Source organism: Anopheles nili, chromosome 3, assembly GCF_943737925.1.
Source record: "Anopheles nili chromosome 3, idAnoNiliSN_F5_01, whole genome shotgun sequence".
Classification (NCBI taxonomy): Eukaryota; Metazoa; Arthropoda; class Insecta; order Diptera; family Culicidae; genus Anopheles; species Anopheles nili.
The window spans coordinates 21,543,680-21,561,690 of NC_071292.1; the positions used below are offsets into that span (position 1 = coordinate 21,543,680).

General features: G+C 46.0%; 5 protein-coding genes across 5 annotated transcripts; 2 read left to right on the forward strand and 3 right to left on the reverse strand.

Moving 5' to 3' along the window:
• The first annotated feature begins 2,642 nt into the window (after positions 1-2,642).
• LOC128723892 (uncharacterized) lies at positions 2,643-5,613 on the forward strand. The gene is made up of 4 exons (XM_053817656.1): positions 2,643-2,689; positions 4,734-4,846; positions 4,915-5,121; positions 5,255-5,613. Exons 1-4 carry the CDS (start codon positions 2,643-2,645, stop codon positions 5,611-5,613), a joined length of 726 nt encoding a protein of 241 aa, XP_053673631.1.
• Positions 2,842-4,237, reverse strand: LOC128726702 (uncharacterized). The gene is made up of 2 exons (XM_053820525.1): positions 3,283-4,237; positions 2,842-3,218 (listed from the first exon to the last, which is right to left on the reverse strand). The coding sequence occupies exons 1-2, from the start codon at positions 4,235-4,237 to the stop codon at positions 2,842-2,844; spliced, it is 1,332 nt and encodes a 443-aa protein (XP_053676500.1).
• Positions 5,614-7,782: 2,169 nt separating the features above from the next.
• Positions 7,783-8,483, reverse strand: LOC128726589 (uncharacterized). The gene is made up of 2 exons (XM_053820403.1): positions 8,418-8,483; positions 7,783-8,354 (listed from the first exon to the last, which is right to left on the reverse strand). Exons 1-2 carry the CDS (start codon positions 8,426-8,428, stop codon positions 7,829-7,831), a joined length of 537 nt encoding a protein of 178 aa, XP_053676378.1. The 5' UTR covers positions 8,429-8,483; the 3' UTR covers positions 7,783-7,828.
• A 3,297-nt stretch (positions 8,484-11,780) lies between these two features.
• Positions 11,781-13,537, reverse strand: LOC128723893 (uncharacterized). Its single transcript, XM_053817657.1, has 3 exons — positions 13,313-13,537; positions 13,139-13,219; positions 11,781-11,956 (listed from the first exon to the last, which is right to left on the reverse strand). Exons 1-2 carry the CDS (start codon positions 13,535-13,537, stop codon positions 13,139-13,141), a joined length of 306 nt encoding a protein of 101 aa, XP_053673632.1. The 3' UTR covers positions 11,781-11,956.
• A 1,553-nt stretch (positions 13,538-15,090) lies between these two features.
• LOC128723894 (uncharacterized histidine-rich protein DDB_G0274557-like) lies at positions 15,091-15,885 on the forward strand. Its single transcript, XM_053817659.1, has one exon. The coding sequence runs from the start codon at positions 15,091-15,093 to the stop codon at positions 15,883-15,885; it is 795 nt and encodes a 264-aa protein (XP_053673634.1).
• The last annotated feature ends 2,126 nt before the right edge of the window (positions 15,886-18,011 follow it).

Consider the following 18,011-nt stretch of genomic DNA (forward strand, 5'->3'; position numbering starts at 1 on the left):
TGAATTGAAAAAAACTACTTTATAAGACATGTGAGTTAATTCAATTGTTATCTTTAGGAGTTTGCTGGTTAGCATTTTAAAATTTATTTCAAGTTCTTGTTCGTCACATGATCCAACCCCATTACCAACAATCATCAACCACATACATGAAACATGAAGGCATTGTTTTTATTAAAATATTGTTTATTTTTACCCTCAAAAAACATAACGCATTCTATACCCGATTCGATGTAGAAAAAAAAATATTGTCCCCTGCGCAAAACATCCACCCAATTTTTAGGTCATTTACAACCGCCCAGCGACGAAATGTGCTGATCGAATCAAAAAATCACGAACCCGTCCCAAGGCCCGCTTTTCATTGAGCTCCACACCACCCATCGCATTCACTGCCACCCCAAGGCAACCAGGCACAAAATCGCTGCATCGCACCGTTTACACCCCGGTTCACCGTGCCGTGGACTCTTCAGCGACGTCCGTTGAACTTTCCACGTTCGATTCGACGCCCCAGAACGCGTCGTTGTCCTCCTTGGTCGGCTCCGGTGCCGGCGTCAGCACTGGCATCGGATTCACCGTGGTCGTGGCCAAACCCTGCTCATCCGTGCCGTTTGAAGCGCCTTTTGGTAGCGTCGCATTAGCGCTCGCCGTCGGAACGTCGGTTGGTTTCGGGAAAGCGGAAATCACCGGCTGCTTGGTTGACTCGCCGAGGTTTTCCCGCACAGGTGCAGCGAATCCGGGCATCTCCTCCGGTGTGGCAGCTTTGTACGAAGGAACATGTCCATGAGCGCTTTCTGCGGGTTTACCGTACGGATCGGACATTGCAGGTCCTTTCGGATAACCTGAAGAATGAGCGTGGTGCACGGGTGAGTAGTGTCCCGTCGGAGGTGGTGGAGGTGGTCCATATGTGCCATAGGAACCCGGATGCGGCATGCCATAATGAACCGCAGGTGCAGGTGCATGATGATACACCGGTGCCGGTGGATAGTAGGAGGCTTCCGGCGCATAGTGCGAGCTAGCAGAGCAAGGCACTCTCGTGACGGTTGGTGTGCATCCAATCAGCAGGTTTTGGGCACAATTTGCCTTCGGTGGGACGGCTTTAAATGTAAGGGATGTCGACTTGCTGTAGGATGTCGCACCTTCACCTCCGGTGTACTTCGCAGCACGGCTAGTTTTCCTGCGCTCGTACGCATTCACGCCCAACGCACCCTTGACGGTATAATCGCCCCGTGAGCTCTTCCCGTACGTGCCATACTTCCGGCGGTTTTTATGCACGTCGTAGTGTGACTTCCGGTTGGGTCCGTATCGTTCCCAATCGCCACTATCCTGCCGATAATCACGCCCATACTCGTACGATGGTGTGTAACGGCTAGACCGGAGCGATCGTTGTTGTTTCATCGGGTAGTACTCCTCGCTAGTGCGATCCTCAAAGCTGGGTGCTGGACGATCCTCGACGCTTGGGTAGTCCTCCAATCCGGATGTTCGCACACCACCATACCAGCTGGGGTCATCACCACAGTGAGCAAATGCCCCGGACACCCACAATAGACACGACACCAAGCCGAACTTCGTAGCCATAACGTACCGCGATCACTGATCACCGCACAAGGTTTGCACACTCTGTTTTATACACCTGTTGACTGTTGAGCATCTGCTATTGATGCCAGCTGCCCGGTGGTGGAGTCCTTCGAGGAATCTCTCCCCTCCCGCTTAGTGGGTCAAGGCGAATCACAGTCGGGCTTCCGTGATGGTCACCACCGAGATGGGCCTCTTCCGGTGTTGTGATTCCAACTGCACAACGTGTCACAGGCGGAAGGCAAAATAAGTGGCACCGAGTGGCTCGTCTACAGCCGGTCACCGTTCGATGGAAAATGAATGGTCACGCGATCGAACAAGCGCATTCCAGGTGGGCACCGGGCTGCTGGTGTTGCGAAAAGAACGAAAAGTGTTGCGCATCAGCAGAATTTATTTACACCCCAGTTTAGTTCCTCGTTTTGGTTTTTTTATCGTTGTTCGTTGCTCGGAATGGGCAGTGGAAGAAAAAATAACACACACACACACAACGATTCGGTTTCAAGACAACTCGTGGAGCTTTTGTAATTTAATTTCTGATCGATGCACCCACGCTGCTCTTATTAAAAGGGGACTGTTGTAAATCGCGCCCAAGCCGGCATATAAAGTCAATTGCCCACGACCCATGACCCAATTCTGTGAGCCCATCCAGACCGGCTCTTTGCACGAGTTATGCACGTCATGCAAGCGGAAAACGGGTATCCCATTACACGCGCCAAGCACAACAGTTCCAAATTTTACTCGCTAAACAATCGAAAATCCCCGACTCCAGACGGCGCGCGCGCGTTGTTGACGTAACCTTATCTCGCGTGTTTGAAGATGTCCCGAGGAGTTGTTGTTATGTCTTCGGTGCACACGGGAGAGCGTTTGGGGTTCCGATTACAGCATCGAAAGTTGCAGCCACAAAACAAAGCAGCAATCCTGCTGACAAAAACGTCGCCAACTGCGACGGGTCGCAGTAGGCATTGGCGTTTTTGGGGCGCACAATAATGTGGCTGCAGCCGTAAACAACACGCGCGCATTTTCTTTTCTACCCCCACTTTTTCGGAACGTAATTTAGTGCACAAAATTGAACCATGTTGTGGAAGTGGCTGGAGGACAACTTTAAGTACCGCCGGAAGCGGTACGTATTCGGGTGTTTTCCCTGCTACCCTTTTATTTCCTGCTATGCGGTTCGCATCGCTTGCTCCTTGCTCACTCAATAATTTAACTAAAAAAGAAAAATAAGTATACTACGTCACCCAGCAAACCCAGCGTGCAAAAAGCAATCGAAGATCAGCCGTTCAGACATCCGCAGGTGCACTTGCTGTGGGCGCAGCAGTCACTGCACAGGCCACACTTGCCGCAAAGGGCTCGTGCGTGCTGCTGGCAGGCGTTGCACTGTGGAAATCGCAGCATATTCATGTGGTACGGATCCCAGGCGTACGGGTTGAACACCATCGAAGGGTTCCAGTACTGGAAGCGGGACCGCTCGAACTGCGAACGGTGCGAATTGTCGGGCATGTACGTCGGTGGCATCGAATCCTTGGTATCGTACGCCACAATCGGTACCTTGTTAAGGACTTGCGTTTTAGTACCCGTACACGGTGTCGCACGCTGTTTGCGCCCTAACCGTGGTGATCCGTAGCTCATCGAACGTTGTTCTGCCTCAGCTGTGAACGAAGATGACGATCGTTATCTACCACTCTACGTCCTGATGTAGAGTTGAGTACCTACCGTAATCGGCGTACCGATCGTAGCTCATGTCGTCTTCCCGGTCCGATCGTCCTGCAGGTTGTTCCAGTGGGGTCTTCTTTCGTGAGGACGCCATCGCCCGGTTCTGCTGCTTTATCTCCTCTAGTGTCCGTGATCGTAGCTGTCCCTCACCCCACTCGTAGTTGGATCTGCGGGCAGCCATAGCGTCCTGGTTGCGGAGTGCGAAAAACTCATCCAACATTCGCTGGCTCGACTGCTCGTTGTAATCGTAGAATGGTGGCACCGTGTGGGACGTAGGCTGTGGTCTTGGCTTGAGCTTTGGGACTTCCCGTTCCAGATCCATACCATCGTCCGTTGTACGAGCGTAGGCTCCATATCCATTACGGTACTGGCGTCCCATGGGGTGATTCACGTCAGCATTCGCACTGTCATCCACGAAGAATCGCTCCTGCAAAAGTGCCTCCGTGTCCGGCTTTTCGCTCGATTCCACCTTCGCCAGTTGTTCCTGGATGTTCCGGACCGGTGGGAACATCTTCCGCTCTACCCGATCAGTTGGCTTCCCGTCCAGGATCTCCTTGGGGGTGGCAAAGTTTTCCACCATCAGCGAACGAACCGGTGAGCCTCCTGGCGTAGATTCATTCCCTCCTTCCTGATCCGAGTCGACCGAGTACACTTGCACCACAAGATGGCTGTTTTCGGCCTCCAACGGATCCTGATCGAGATCAACCGAGTCACGTTCCCGCTTTAGCTCATCAAACCGCACCATCCGCTCGAAAGCACCACCCATCGGGGCAACCGTGGCCGATGAAACCAGCTCCCACATGTCCATCTCCCGGCTGTCGTCGGCTTTCCGTTTCTGGATCTGCTCTGCAAACTTGCCACCATTTAGGCGACTGCTCGCGCTGATGAAAACAATCGATACCAGCAGCAACGTGCTGCCCAAAACGGCTGCCATGATTGTGCACATTATTCGCATTACTTTTGGCAGCGCACGTTCCAGGCTCAAGCTGCCCGGCTGATCGGTTGATAATTGGGCCATCGTTTGCCACCGGGCTGGTGGTTTTATACACGCCCGTTTTCTCACGTGGCCTTGGCTGGCCGTGACTTCGGTTGGGGCCTCATTGTACTAGGCAGGCCCGCAAGCATAAACAAACGCGCCATTTTCGCGGCCAGCTGACCGCGCAGACCGTAAGCCGAAAGGGTGGGGTCAGTTTTCAGATTCTGCGCTTTTGGAAGACCTTCTGGGCAAAAATGCACTGGGTGTTTTTGTTTACGGTGACCGCCAACGGCATGTCTGGCTCATGCAACACGCGTCTGTTGGCTCGAGCGTGGTCAAAAGCCAGACAAGATGAGCGAACATTGAACAATCCTCAATCGTATAAGAAAATTTGCTTTCGTGGCTCCTTGTGGCGTGAACATACGGCTGTAAATAACACTCCATTTACGAAATACTATTCCTCGTTTCATTCCAGCCTTTTGCTTTTCGGCAGAAGAAGTCCCTCCGTCCTGGAGGTGAGCGGACGAGCGAAGATCAGCAAAAAGCAGTACGACGCCCTTCTGGTGTGTGTCGATTATTTAGAACGCAGTGAGTAGATCAACCCGATCACTTCATATCGTCTCGATGACGACAGCATCTTCGAACACGTGTTTCAGACATTACCGTGCACGGGCTGTTTGTGATCAGTGGAAGCGTATTGCAGGTGAAGAAAATATTCGATAAAATTAGGTCTGGCTGTCCGCACCTGGAAGAGTATTTGCGCACCGTCCAGGCACCCCGGGAGTGTGCGATGGCGTTCCAACAGTTCCTGTCCATCTATCGTGTGCAGGTTCTACCGCAGCGCTGCACGGATGTCATAGTCGGTAGGTATCGTTGACCGTATCCGTCCTTTTTCATTTTAGAGGCGAATGTAGCCAAGCTGGCTCAAAGTCTATTTAAAAATACACAAAAAAAAAGTCCTTTTTCATTGCAATTCCTGTGGTTCTACATTTGCAGGTGACGTCGCCAGCGTTCCGAAGCGGCTGATCGCACTGGATGTGCTCAATTTGCTACACGAGGAGTTTGACGATACGCGGCTTAATTTCGCCAAGCGTTACCTGCAGCTGATGCGGCGTTATACCGTTTACGGATACCTACGGCCCACAGAAGTGCACATTGCCCTTACGCCGTTCCTCGCGCTGCCAAAAATACTTCCCGGTCCCCACGTGCGCCGGAACATGCTTTCGAAATCGATGACACTGCTGGAGCTTTTTCTGCTCGCTGGACTGCTGGACGATCCGGTTGCACTTTCCGAAGAGTTACATCAAGCCTGCGTATCGTACTGGGGGGCCACCGAAGGGAAAAAGGGACCCTAAAGCAATGAATGCCAGTGACAGTCGACCATGGCATAGTTGCAGATAACCTACTTTTATAATTGCACCCTTTTCGTGCGAGTGATCTTCATATCTCGATGCGTGTGTGTACTCGTTCGAATCAATGGTACAGACCAAAGGAGCAACACGCGGGACCAGGGTCGCATGCAATCGGGGAATCGTTTGAAGTGCCAATTGCCAGATTTAACGAGGCTATCTTCGACGCAAATCAGCCCATACAGGCTTTCCGTTTGCAACGTGCATAGTGGCAAGATAAGATAACAGACATACCAGGCACTACAGCTATCGCTGAACCTTGTCTATTTGTTTGCATCACTTGTTATCGATGCTCACACGCACAGATTGATGATTTGATCTAATAATGATAAACTGCATTCTCAACAGGAAGCGGTGTATTTTTTAGAGCGACCACAAGCACCTGGAAATAGAACCCCTTTCATACCCAGGGCATCGTGTACCTATTACTAAGCTCAGATACTGAATCACCCATCTAGATAACGTCACGATCGCACAGTAAAAAAAATCCCAAAACCCCATTTGCTATGAGCAATCCGTTGCGCTTATCTAGCATCATCACTTCATAAAGCCCTGCTGAATCCCGCTAGGGCTGTTTGTTCTTCTGGATTTTTTGTTGGTTCTTTGAACAAACGTGTCATTTCTCGGCGGTAAATTGTTCTCACTGAAACCGACGGTCGTTCTCGCGTTCGACCGATAAGAACACCGCTGTCTTTATCGGTTATGAAACTCGCGGACTCGTCGCGCTGGATAGTGCATTCGCCTGAAATATTTGCCACGCATGGATAGCAAAACCCAGTAAAACAGCACCGTCACAATCAGCTCGTGTATTTCCTTCCTTGCACATTCCGTCGTTTCAGCGGCGGTTGGTTTAATCATCCTTTTGTGGAACTGTTGCAGGTACTTCAAGTTGCTGCTACTATCAGAGATCGTTCAGTTCCACTTGAACCGTCTTCGAACTCGGAACCGTCTTCGAATAACCCGTGACTCTTGGAGGCCCTAATAAACGATCAAAGAATTCAGTTCGGTTGAACGACGCCAACCGGAATCAGCATGTGCCTGTGTTGTGGAAGCCGCGAAGGCTACGATATCGATGATGCCAACTTCGGAAAATCGTACAATGAAAGTTTCAGCACCAGTCAAGTGAGTCGCAGCCGTGACTGTGGTGTAGATATAAATTGTTGAGTGTTCCCGGATAATTTCATTATCAAAGCCCAGATCCGTATGCACGGTGTTATAAATAAAATTCAGCTAATCATTTGGACTTCGATCCGGATATACCTTTCTAGTGACTCATTAAATGAGGGGACATATGTGATTAGTCGTATCAGAAGCGACTCAAAAAGAACATTTCTATCACACGGTGGCCAATCACATCAACTCATACCAGTGCGAAATGACCGATCCGCATACTCATCCGTGCTTTTTCTTCTTATCTTTCTTTAGACAGCTGAAGTGGGTCCACCGATCGTAATAGTTAATCAACCAACGAACGGTACTGTTGGTGCAAGTGGAGAGGTTGCTTCTCCAGATTCTCGATGAGTTAATTCCAATGGTATTTTGTATCGACGCTCTAGCAGTCGATTACATCGTGATATGAACATTGTTACTATCGTTAATATAATTCGAATGTGAGCTAGTTGAAACATGTCTCCGCAGCTATGTAGTAATGTAAAATATTTTGGTTTCTATTTAGAACCTCAAACATATGTTTTGTCTGTTTAGTTGTTAAATAAACTTAGTTCATTAGATGATCTAACATAATGAGAACTGCTTCAAATTGTGCGATATTCTTCCATATTTACTTTATTCAACAACCCTTTTTAAGTGTTTAGTCTTCTATTCATTGTTATTCTTCTAATTTAGAAATAAATCACACTACTGTTACCATATTGATACCAAAAAATTCCATATATGCTAGCAAATTTTGGAACATCTTCCATAGGTCCTTATAACTTGCTCTTATCGTTAGGCTCACTAGGCCTTTTCAGGTCACAGATTCTAATTTTTAAAGTTCATTTGAGAGTTCATGGTATTTGATACAAGTCCACATAGCTATGGCTTAAAAAAATTGTGCAAAATTGCTTTGATTGGTTATAAAACTTACGGACTACAAATTTACATGGCCTAGCCGGTTAAAAAAAATATATATATAATCAACGTGACCATTTCACGAAACGTTCTAGCTCGACAAGCTGGTTGGATCGATTCGAAAACATTTCGTTCTGTTCATCATATCACACAGTTCATCGTTTGATGTCGCTGACCCTTCTTCCTCAAGTATCATCCGTTTGCGTTTGCGAGTTATCACCTCCAAAAGTTGTGGATGGTCTTTCAATCGCTCCTGCAGTTCACTCTCGTCCATGTAATCCCATAGATCGAAATCCTCCATCAGGCAAAGTGGCTTTGCCGCTGGTTGGATAGAATTATTGTTTTGTTTTTCATCTTCTTCCTCGTCAGACGATGCTGGCGCGGAACGGTAGGCGTCCATAAACAGTTCCATATAGGGATCTTCATGATCCTCGTCATCATCGCCTGTATCATTTTCGTCGTATGAACTATTTGTTTCGCGATAGCTATCGAAGTAGTCCAAGTGAGTTTCTTCCTTCGTTAGTATAACTGTCTCAGGTCTATTCGTATTGAAATAGTTTTCTGAAGCCAAAAATTGTTCCGTATCTTTTCCATTTGTAGAATCTGTGACAGCAGCGCTATAACAGAAACATAGTTAGAAAATCAGTAGTTGTAACCAAACACAGCAATATCTAACATACCTTTCCGCCATTGTTATAGTGAAACAGGACTGAGATTACAGCAAACAATTAAGTTATCAATCAGTATAATACATTTAAATCACATAATGAATATGAACAATTATTTAATGTCCTAGCATTTCGTCAACTTATCACATAAGGGTGTGAATATCACACCCATTTAGAAAACGCCTTCCACAGTTTTTAAAAACCCTTATTAATTAGGAATTCCACAGAATTTCAGTTCAAATACAAAATGCAAAAGATTAGTTATAGACATAAAACAAATGAAATTTTATCCTGCTTTTGCGATCCGTAGTTTGTTTGTTTTGATACAAATGTTTGAATATAAACGTCAACACAACCAATGAAAGAAAATATGCCTCCAGTGTCATTTTTTCAAGTGAATACTTTGAACGTTGATGATGAAAAACCGTTAAAATCGTATAACAGTTCATGCTCGACATAATTTGTAGTAAACGTTATATTTATGTACTTTCGATGAAACTTTATAGATAAAACAGTAATATAATACGAGCAAACCAAAGATAAAATATATAATTATCACATTAGTTACCAAATAGAACATACAAAAACCGGTTAGTTCTCGATCGTTCGGTTCAGTACGTTGCAATGGATATTATTTACATTTGCGATCGCTATTTCCTTTTCTGATATCTTCAGCTGAAAACCATACCACAATTGCTGAATAAATATTTGGCAATGACGCCAAATGGCCGGCTAAACGAACGAAAAGCTAACCAAGGCATAACCTTGAGCCGATCGATGATCGGTGCCTACGACAAACTATAAAAACGATACCATAAATCCCATTTTACTTCAGTTGAAATTGATCCAATTGATGGCAAAGTTCAATTATTCCAAAATGATTGTATCTTTCTCTATTGTGATGAGCTGCTTGGCGGTATATGATATAGGTGAAAGTGCTTATCTTCCCCCAAAACTGCTCGGTGAACTACAACTTCCTCAACAGCTGCATTATTATAACCAACCAATAGTGTATCAGTGGAGTTCATATATTTACAAGCTGAATCCTAACGAAGTGTTGTCACATAATTCAGAAAATACACGTGAAGTCGATCTGCGGGCAGAAATTAATGATTCAAAAACTGTTGACACAACTGCGATGCCCGTTAACGACCCACATCAATTGGTGATATTTGATGCGCCATCGGCATGCCGTCCAGGAGAAGCTGTTGATGGTCGAGGAAAATGCAAAAAGATCGTTGAGTTCTAGTTTTTTTTTTCGAAATAAACGAAGTGAATAATCATTCAAATGTGGAATTTTTCGCGCTTTTTATTATATACTTTTCAACTTAAATGTCTTTTGAATTGTATTACGGAACAAAACTTTTACAGTCCCTTTCAACACCGATTTATTTTGCACAAATAAACAGACAGTCTATTCACACATTCATTGCCGCTAGCCTATCCAAGAACAGGTCTACACTTCCCCTGATGGTCGAGTACTTGTCCTTCCGGACACACTTTTGGAGCATCAATCACGTTAGCTTTCTGAAATTAATAATTTTGAAAACACCATGAAGCATTTCCTTCAACACTATCCATACCATACGTTTCCATACGATTTCCATACCTGCACACCATCCTCCAAATCAACCAACTTTTCTGCAACGGCTATGGCTACTTTCTGGTCAAAATGTGCATCCACCGGAATTGGTGATTGTTCCGGTTCATCCTCACATCCAGCCGGAAATCCCTGGGTCAGGCATATCGTCAACATAACACCGAAAAAAAGCACTAACAATTTCATTTTATTTCCTTACGTTTAATAACGCAACACCCCAACAAATCAAACACAATGGACCAGTTTCGTCGGAGGGAGACCCGCAATTAAATACATCCCTTGGATGGTTGGCCTAGGGAAGGCCCTACACAATGATTATTATTATTTGTCTCATTGTCCGACGGATGGATAGCTTATCTTATCATATTGTCTCGAAAACCGACGATTAGGTTTTTTTCCTTCTGCTCTACTGTACAAACATTGGCAGAGCGTGTCAACAGAGTGCTAATTCAGTGTAAATATGAAATTTGGAAATCAATTATAAAAAGGGAAATTCAGTATCTCACATGCTAATGTAGGCACAATTTCGTCTTCGTACCCTAAACAATATTTTTCGAATCTAAAACAATCGAAACGAAATGTAGGCAAGCCAAACGCTGCGTGAGTGCAATCGAATCTTATCACTATCTAATCGCACCGCAAAATAATATGAGAGAATAGGACAAGATTCCGGAAATTGTTAGGAATTTACGTGACATGCTTATCGGGATTAAACAGCGCTGTTGGTTCTTTGAACATCTTATGGATTGCCGCAGGGATTACAAATAGAAAAGAGCACTACATGCTAGTCGCTTGATATTTCAGATTATCCGGCATTTATTTCTGTACTTGACATTGCTGTATTATTCATCGTACAAGAAGGTGATCTAGACTAGCTTTATATTAACCTGCAGGAAAATAGAAAGCTCATTGGATTATTTGTTGTTTTTTGCGTACATTTGGGTACACAACCATTTTATTATTTATGCATATTTCTGTGTATTACCCATAGGTTTCCGGCATTTTTCGTTACGGTCCAACACGAATCCTATGGGGCATAACCTGGGAGCCTTAAATAACATATCATACAACTAGAAATCATAACAAAATAATACATATTTCACCCATCCGTTCTTAGAGAAATAATGTTCAAAGTCGATTGTAAGAAATTTTCGTCCTAAATGAACGATGAGCCAGTTTATGTTAATTTTAGCTTACATCAAACTTTTTATTTCCGTTGAAAGGCACTCTTTGTATGGTCGAAATCCAATTTTGACCATCACATTGAAGTACGTCGGTACTCAACAGAACTATATAGATGACTAAAAACCACTTCACTGAACCCATCTATATGGCACAAGTTTAACGTTAGCCTAGTATTTAAGATCACAGAATCTCCGACTTTTGAAATCGTATCGCAAGTGCGCTTTCCGGAATGAAACTGTGTGATCTGAATGAAACTGTGCGATCTAATTGAATGAATGCGCAAAATAACTTCCTCCTGCTTGAGGGTAATACCATGAGTTTGTCATTTTATCTTATCAGGTGCTAAGGAATGAGAATTTATATCCAAAAACGTAGCGGGATCTCTATGATTTTACACGACTTGATTAAACCCTGTTCTCTCTTAAACCAGGAAACTCATTTGGAAAAGATTCTCTTTTTCATATTTAAAAAAAAAGAGCACAACATGTTGTAGACAACGCTACTTCAAATTATTTTTTGATCTTGCCAATGAAATGTATTTTAATCCGTGCGTATAAAAAAAATAAATACAATAAAACTATTAATTATAATATTTCGCAGTCTAATATTTCGACCATTATATTTCAAATTGATTAAATCTTACAATGAAAGAATGCCAACGTAAAAACAAGATTTTATAGTGTCATCCCATTTGTCGCCGACACACGCCATTGCGATCTAACACGGTTCCATCCGGACACACTATGGGAGCATCGAACAGAATCCTCTGAAAACATTAAAGAACAATGAAAACATATTCAGCTTCCTTCATACCAATGGTGAGCAGAAACAGATAACAAAAAATTTCCTATAAGACGTATAATTTCATGCGTACCGATTGAAGCACTAGATGTTTAAAAGGCACATGAGTTGTCGTTGGATCCTGCGATTGATCTTCACAAAGCGCCAAGTTGGTACCGATCAAAAGCACGCAACACACCACACACAGCCACCTAATCACGCCCATTCTCAAATCCCCAGTCACAACAACTGGAATAAGTTTCTCTAGGAACAGTACTACTCCCAGAACGATCAGGAGAATAATAACGCAATCGATCGTATCGACTGGGAAGTTTTCACTAATTTATCCAACCACAAACCCGCCACACCGAGAAAATGCAAAAATTACCTCCTGCACGTAGAAAGTACCTCTCAAGTGTGCCATAGCGGGTTTTATCTTATCACGGGTGCCACAAACCACGCGTCACGGGAGCAACTGGACATGGCCATTAGCTGGACATGGTGCAAAGCGCCACCCCAACCGATCTCCGTGAACCGCATTTGTAATGCACTAACCAGACAGCGATCGGTGTATACTAAACCCAAACAACCCGTTGTACGTCAGGTATCGGACAAACCGAAGGGGCTGATATCAGGAATTCACGTACGTGAAACCCCACGATCGGGAAGTAGAAAGATACGGACGGGTGGGGCGCGATGTAAATTCATCGATAGTGTACCTATACCTATACTACTCCTCTATCATTACTACATTAGGCTTCTCGCCGGGTGGCATTAATTTCCTGCCCCACGGTGAAGGTGCTGCGCCTCGTGCTCAAGGGCAAATATTGACCACCGGCAAACAGCGGCACCGATCTGACCCATGCCTAATGTGCATCTTCTGTTTCATCGACCATTTGAGCAACGGGGAAGGAAGCGGGTGGAGGGGAGGGAGGAGAAGGGAAAAAAGGTCAAGGGTATCACGTAGACACCGGTCCATGCTCCGGTGCGTCACGATCAATCAAGAAAGCACTAGATCCGTCAATTGTGGCACTTCCACTTACTGGTCGGATGAAAACGAGGCTCGAAATTCGTTTAACAAGCGTCTCTCCGTCCCGGAATTGTGGGGAAAATTTTTGTATCCCCATCTTAACGCACCCTTATAAGTGGGGAGGTGGAGCGTACTCACCTACAGCGCGGGCCGACACTTGCCCTTATGATCGACACGGTAGCCCGGTTTGCAGGCGCTCGGTGCGACGAAGATGTTCACCTGGAAGCCGGATGGAAACAGGATGTTGGGTTTTACGGGCGTGTTTTTCCGGCTGGGTTGTGGGTGGGGTTTTTCATGCCACCCTTAACTCACCATCGATGCTTGCGACAACAGGTTCCCGTTCGAAACGCCCTCGTTTTGGTCCTCCTGCTCAGTCGCTTCGCCTTCCGGTGCCGCGGTGGGTTCCTGCGTTTCTTCGGTCACGGTCTCCTGATCGTCCTCGGTTTGTGGTTCTTCCGAATCGGATAAAACGGGGCACGTTTCGAACGCCAGCAGCAGCAAACAAATTCCCAGCACCAAACGCGTCAGATTCGCCATGATCGTTGGTTAATTATGCTTCGGGGTTTTCGGGTTTGGGTTCTCTCTCTAGGTGCGCTTATCAACAATGTTTTTGGAAGCTGGTACAAACGGTTCGCGGTGCGAATGGCAGGGTGAGTTGTTTCATTGCTTCAATTATCACTATCAACGGACGGTCGTACGAGGACACTCGATGGCAAAGCACTTGAATTAAAATTGGGTCGTCATTCGGGTGAGCGTTAGAAAGAGGAGAGAGAGAGAGATAGAGAGAGATAGGGAGAGATTACATCGGGGATTTTTGGCACGAATGTGTAGTGAAGGTCTAGAGGTCTGTAGGATTAGGTAAAAATTGCTAAAATGTGGTCTGATTTTTCACATTCGCTACAAGTACCTAAAAAAATGTGAAACACGTGAAAAAAATATTTCGCTTTGCTGTATTTTTTTTATACATTGTTTCATTTTGTTACAATAAATTTAACGACAAGCAGTTCATATCAGATCTTCGCATACTATCTATAAATATATATAAAGTCTGTCAATAATTTCGATCACCTGCTTGTAAGATTTCAAGCCCCCCGAAGGATCAAGGTTTCCACGTGATCATTACTCAATAAAGCAGCACGTAGCCCCCGTAGCTGGGCAGTGAAAGTGTGAACGTATGGTGACGATCATAATTTATTGCGTTATTTCGATTTCAGCGGGGCAGAAAAGTCTTCTCTATCTACCAGCAACACTCGGCTATCGCGTAGGAAATTGCGTCTACCATCGTTTTGCCGCTTAATTCAATTACGCGTTGACAAATTCTTCGCGATCATGATAAAGGAAAACAACAACATCGCCATTACCCAGATAATGCCGCGCTTTGCCCTCTCGGATAGATGGGCGGCTTCTCAGCCACCGTCCAAACCGTCCCATCGGTGTCACGCGTTTTATGCTGCAAAATTAGATAATGCCAGTTACTCCCAAGTAGCCCCAGCTGTAGCGTGAGTGTGAACGGGATGGCGTCGCAAAACCCGAGCTAGATTACACATTGTCACTGAGCAACTGATCCACGCGAGCAGGGTGTTCAGGGTTGTGAAGATCTTGCGCCATGAGATGCGTGATCGCGAGCCTGTCCGCCGTCACGTCGATCGGATTCCGGCCTCGGATGGCGGGGGGAGAGTGGGCCTCAGGAAGGGCCACGGGGAACCTGCCTGTGGTCAATCATTTCATTAGCAAACCAATCAGTGCCAACGCACGCCGGTGTATCCATCACGGCACGGGTGCGGTGAAGCTCAGTTTCCCTCGAGATCGCGAACGAATCGTAGCTCCGGACGGTGGTAGAATTTTTTGGGGTTTCCAAATTTTTGTGTAACCCTCCAAAACTCCGTGAACGAGTGACCGTTACAAGCGACGTTGCAAACAATCGCACACACCACGGCCACAGCAGAGTAGTGCAGTAGCGAAACAACCAGTGCGTGAAACCGGCAACCACCGGGAAAATGGCGGCCGCAAGTCGGCAAAAAGGACACACCAGACACGCGGTGGCGATCTTGTGCGTGCTCGCGCTAAATGTGCTGCTGTTCGGCGTCACGATGGTGGACGGAAAGCGCGCCTTTGCGATCCGGATGCGAAGCAAGAGCAACCACAACACGGGCACGGCGTTGGGGCGTAATTCGCGCAAAAACTACCACCATATGCACCAGGAGGGCGTCGGTGGTATGGTGCGCAACCCACCCGTGCCAGATATTCAACCTCCGAGACCGATCGGGTGGAGTGTGGATGGACACTCGAACCCAATGGGACCCCCACCGGCGTACCCGGGACTAGGACACCACGCCGTACCGGCCGGTGGAGCACCACCGGCGTACTCACACTCGAAGATCAACCCACCGAGCTACGCGGAAGCCGTCGGAGGACATCATCAGCATGCGTACGCGGCTGCGGCTCCACTTGTCGGACCACGGCATTATGACTACAACCACAACAGCGCGCTGTATGGGGACTCGAACGCGATCGGATCGAGCTATGGGTCGAGCTACGGGTATCACCAGCGTGGTTCGAGTCCGTTCAGCATGGGAAGTATCCTGACCGGAGCAGCTCTCTGGCATGTGGCGCATGGGATCGGACATCACCATCACCACCATCGGCATCAGCTCGGTGGTGCGGGTGAACACGGGACGACCTCGGAGGAGCACTACTTCCACCACAACCACCATACGCACCACGGGGAGGGCGAAACGAGCACGTTGCCACCGGAAGTGGAAAACCCGCACATCCAGGTGAACGCCAACTTCGACTTTGGGCCATCACCGAACCCACAGGAAGTGCCACCGCACGAGGATGCGACGAGTGAACCGACGCACGCGGCTAGCAGCACCGAAACGTGAACCAAAACGCGCGTGATCTTCTCCGGCTTGCTGGTTTGGCCTTATCTGGGTCTCGGCCCTGTACCGCGCGCTTCTTTACGCGTCCTTGATAGCACGCCGCTTGCCGGAGCTTTCTGTACCATACGAACTGTGTATTTATTGTGTAATGTTAATCGGATTAGCCCTCGGGGGGGTACCAACGTAGCGACGTCAGTACGCATCCCTCCAAGCGTCGGAAAACCGCTCGAAAGCTCGCGCACAACGTAATGGCGGATCGATGGAGATGTTTTGCGCCTCGCTTTGTTGACGATGGTCGCGTGGATGACAGGATACGGCTCGTAGCAGAAACAGCGAGGCTACTACTGGGCTGGGAGGCATCATGGTCGCGAAGGTCCTTCGCGGTCACTCGTTACATCAACCATGGCACCCATCCATCCATCACGCGAAAATGATGCGCAATTTGCGCCGAAGCCGCCATTTTCACGTCACCCCGGTCGTCCTACCCCAGCACGGCGAGCACCGGCGAGCGGTCCGGCGACCGGAAATCTGCTCAACACAACGAACGCCGTCAATTGGTGGGTGACTGTCGTTTGTATTTCATTTAATTCGTTAAGTGCCCTGTGCTGGCCCGTTCCCGCGAAACTTGGGGCCAGCGTGGTGGTGCCTGCACCGGGTTAGATGTACGGGTTTTGGATGTGACGATCGCAGGAGAAGTTTCATCATTATTGTACTGATTTAGCGAATACCATTTGTTTTTTTTTTACATACAACTGAATATTGATAATAAAGATTTTTAGAGTATTAGTAGCAATGGGGGTGGATTTATGTTTCTATACTTCGCGAGGATCGCAGGGTGATCGTTCTGCAAAAGACCGTTGCGTAGATCGACAATTGCCTATTTTAACTTAATATGTCGAAGCTCTTACGACCAATCGCTTGTTTCTGCTTATTAATGGGTTTAAATGAATTTTGCTTATTGATCGCCGTTTAATGATATGATTATATTATCAGATTGCAATATAAACCGCACCGAACAAACACTGATTGGAAGTGCGTTATGTCGGTCAGCCGGTATTTGCATAAACAAAGTACGACTCATCTGCACGATCGCAATCACATTGCATTTGTAAACATATTGTTGCACTTTAAAATAGTTCCGTAAATAACTTTTCCATGGCATCGCTTATAATACTCTGCGTGACCTTTTCTTATTGGGTAAGTTAATTGTTTGATTTTATTTTCCTGGTGCAAAAATGGCACAACATATGCACTCGCATCCCGTGCAACGTAATAAGCTATATTGTTCTTTCACTTGAACGATAGTTAAACAAGAAATGGTAATGCTGTTGATACAGTAATTGTTATATATTTTTTTCGCTCGCGCTCGTAACACTCTTTGATAAGCACTTGTTAAAAGAAAATTTGAAGAATAAAAGGTAACTTCACGCCATATGATGATAACCTTCGGTGGGGGCATAATTTTCCTTCTGGCAACGGTATGCGGTTGGTACTAAGGAGATATTTTTGTACGTGAACTGCCCAAAATACGAGCCCCCGGTAACAAAGGCTATTAATCATGAGCGAAAGGTCCTAATCGAACGCTGTCGATTCAGCGATGAAGCGATGAGGGGTTAAAGGTGCCTATGGTTCACATTTTGCGACTCAATTATGAATCAGATCGTGTTGAGCAGGATTATTTGCTACAGAGAAGCGTTAATATTTTTTTACTTGAATATAGATATAATATTTTTTTACTTGAGAAGAGATATAATATTTTTTTACTTGAATGCCTAAATTATGTAGAGTTTCTAAACCTATATATTGTTTACAGTGCTACATCAGAAATAGCATAGGATAAAAAAAGTTATATCTTACCTATCAATATCTCAAGATTTGATAATATATTAACAGTCATTATGATAATTTTTATTTAAAAAATTTTAAATGTTTAAAATAGATTTCACAATCGAGAGTAGGTATGCCCTTTCGTTGCTGATAAGCGTCCATTTACTGGGGATTTCAACGCTGCTGACGCAGCCTTCCTCGCTTGAGAAAGTAAAAATCTCGTGACCGACCACCACATGGAAACCAATACGCAACAACGGGCGCACGAGATTCCCGATTGGAATACGTCCTACGTAATAGAA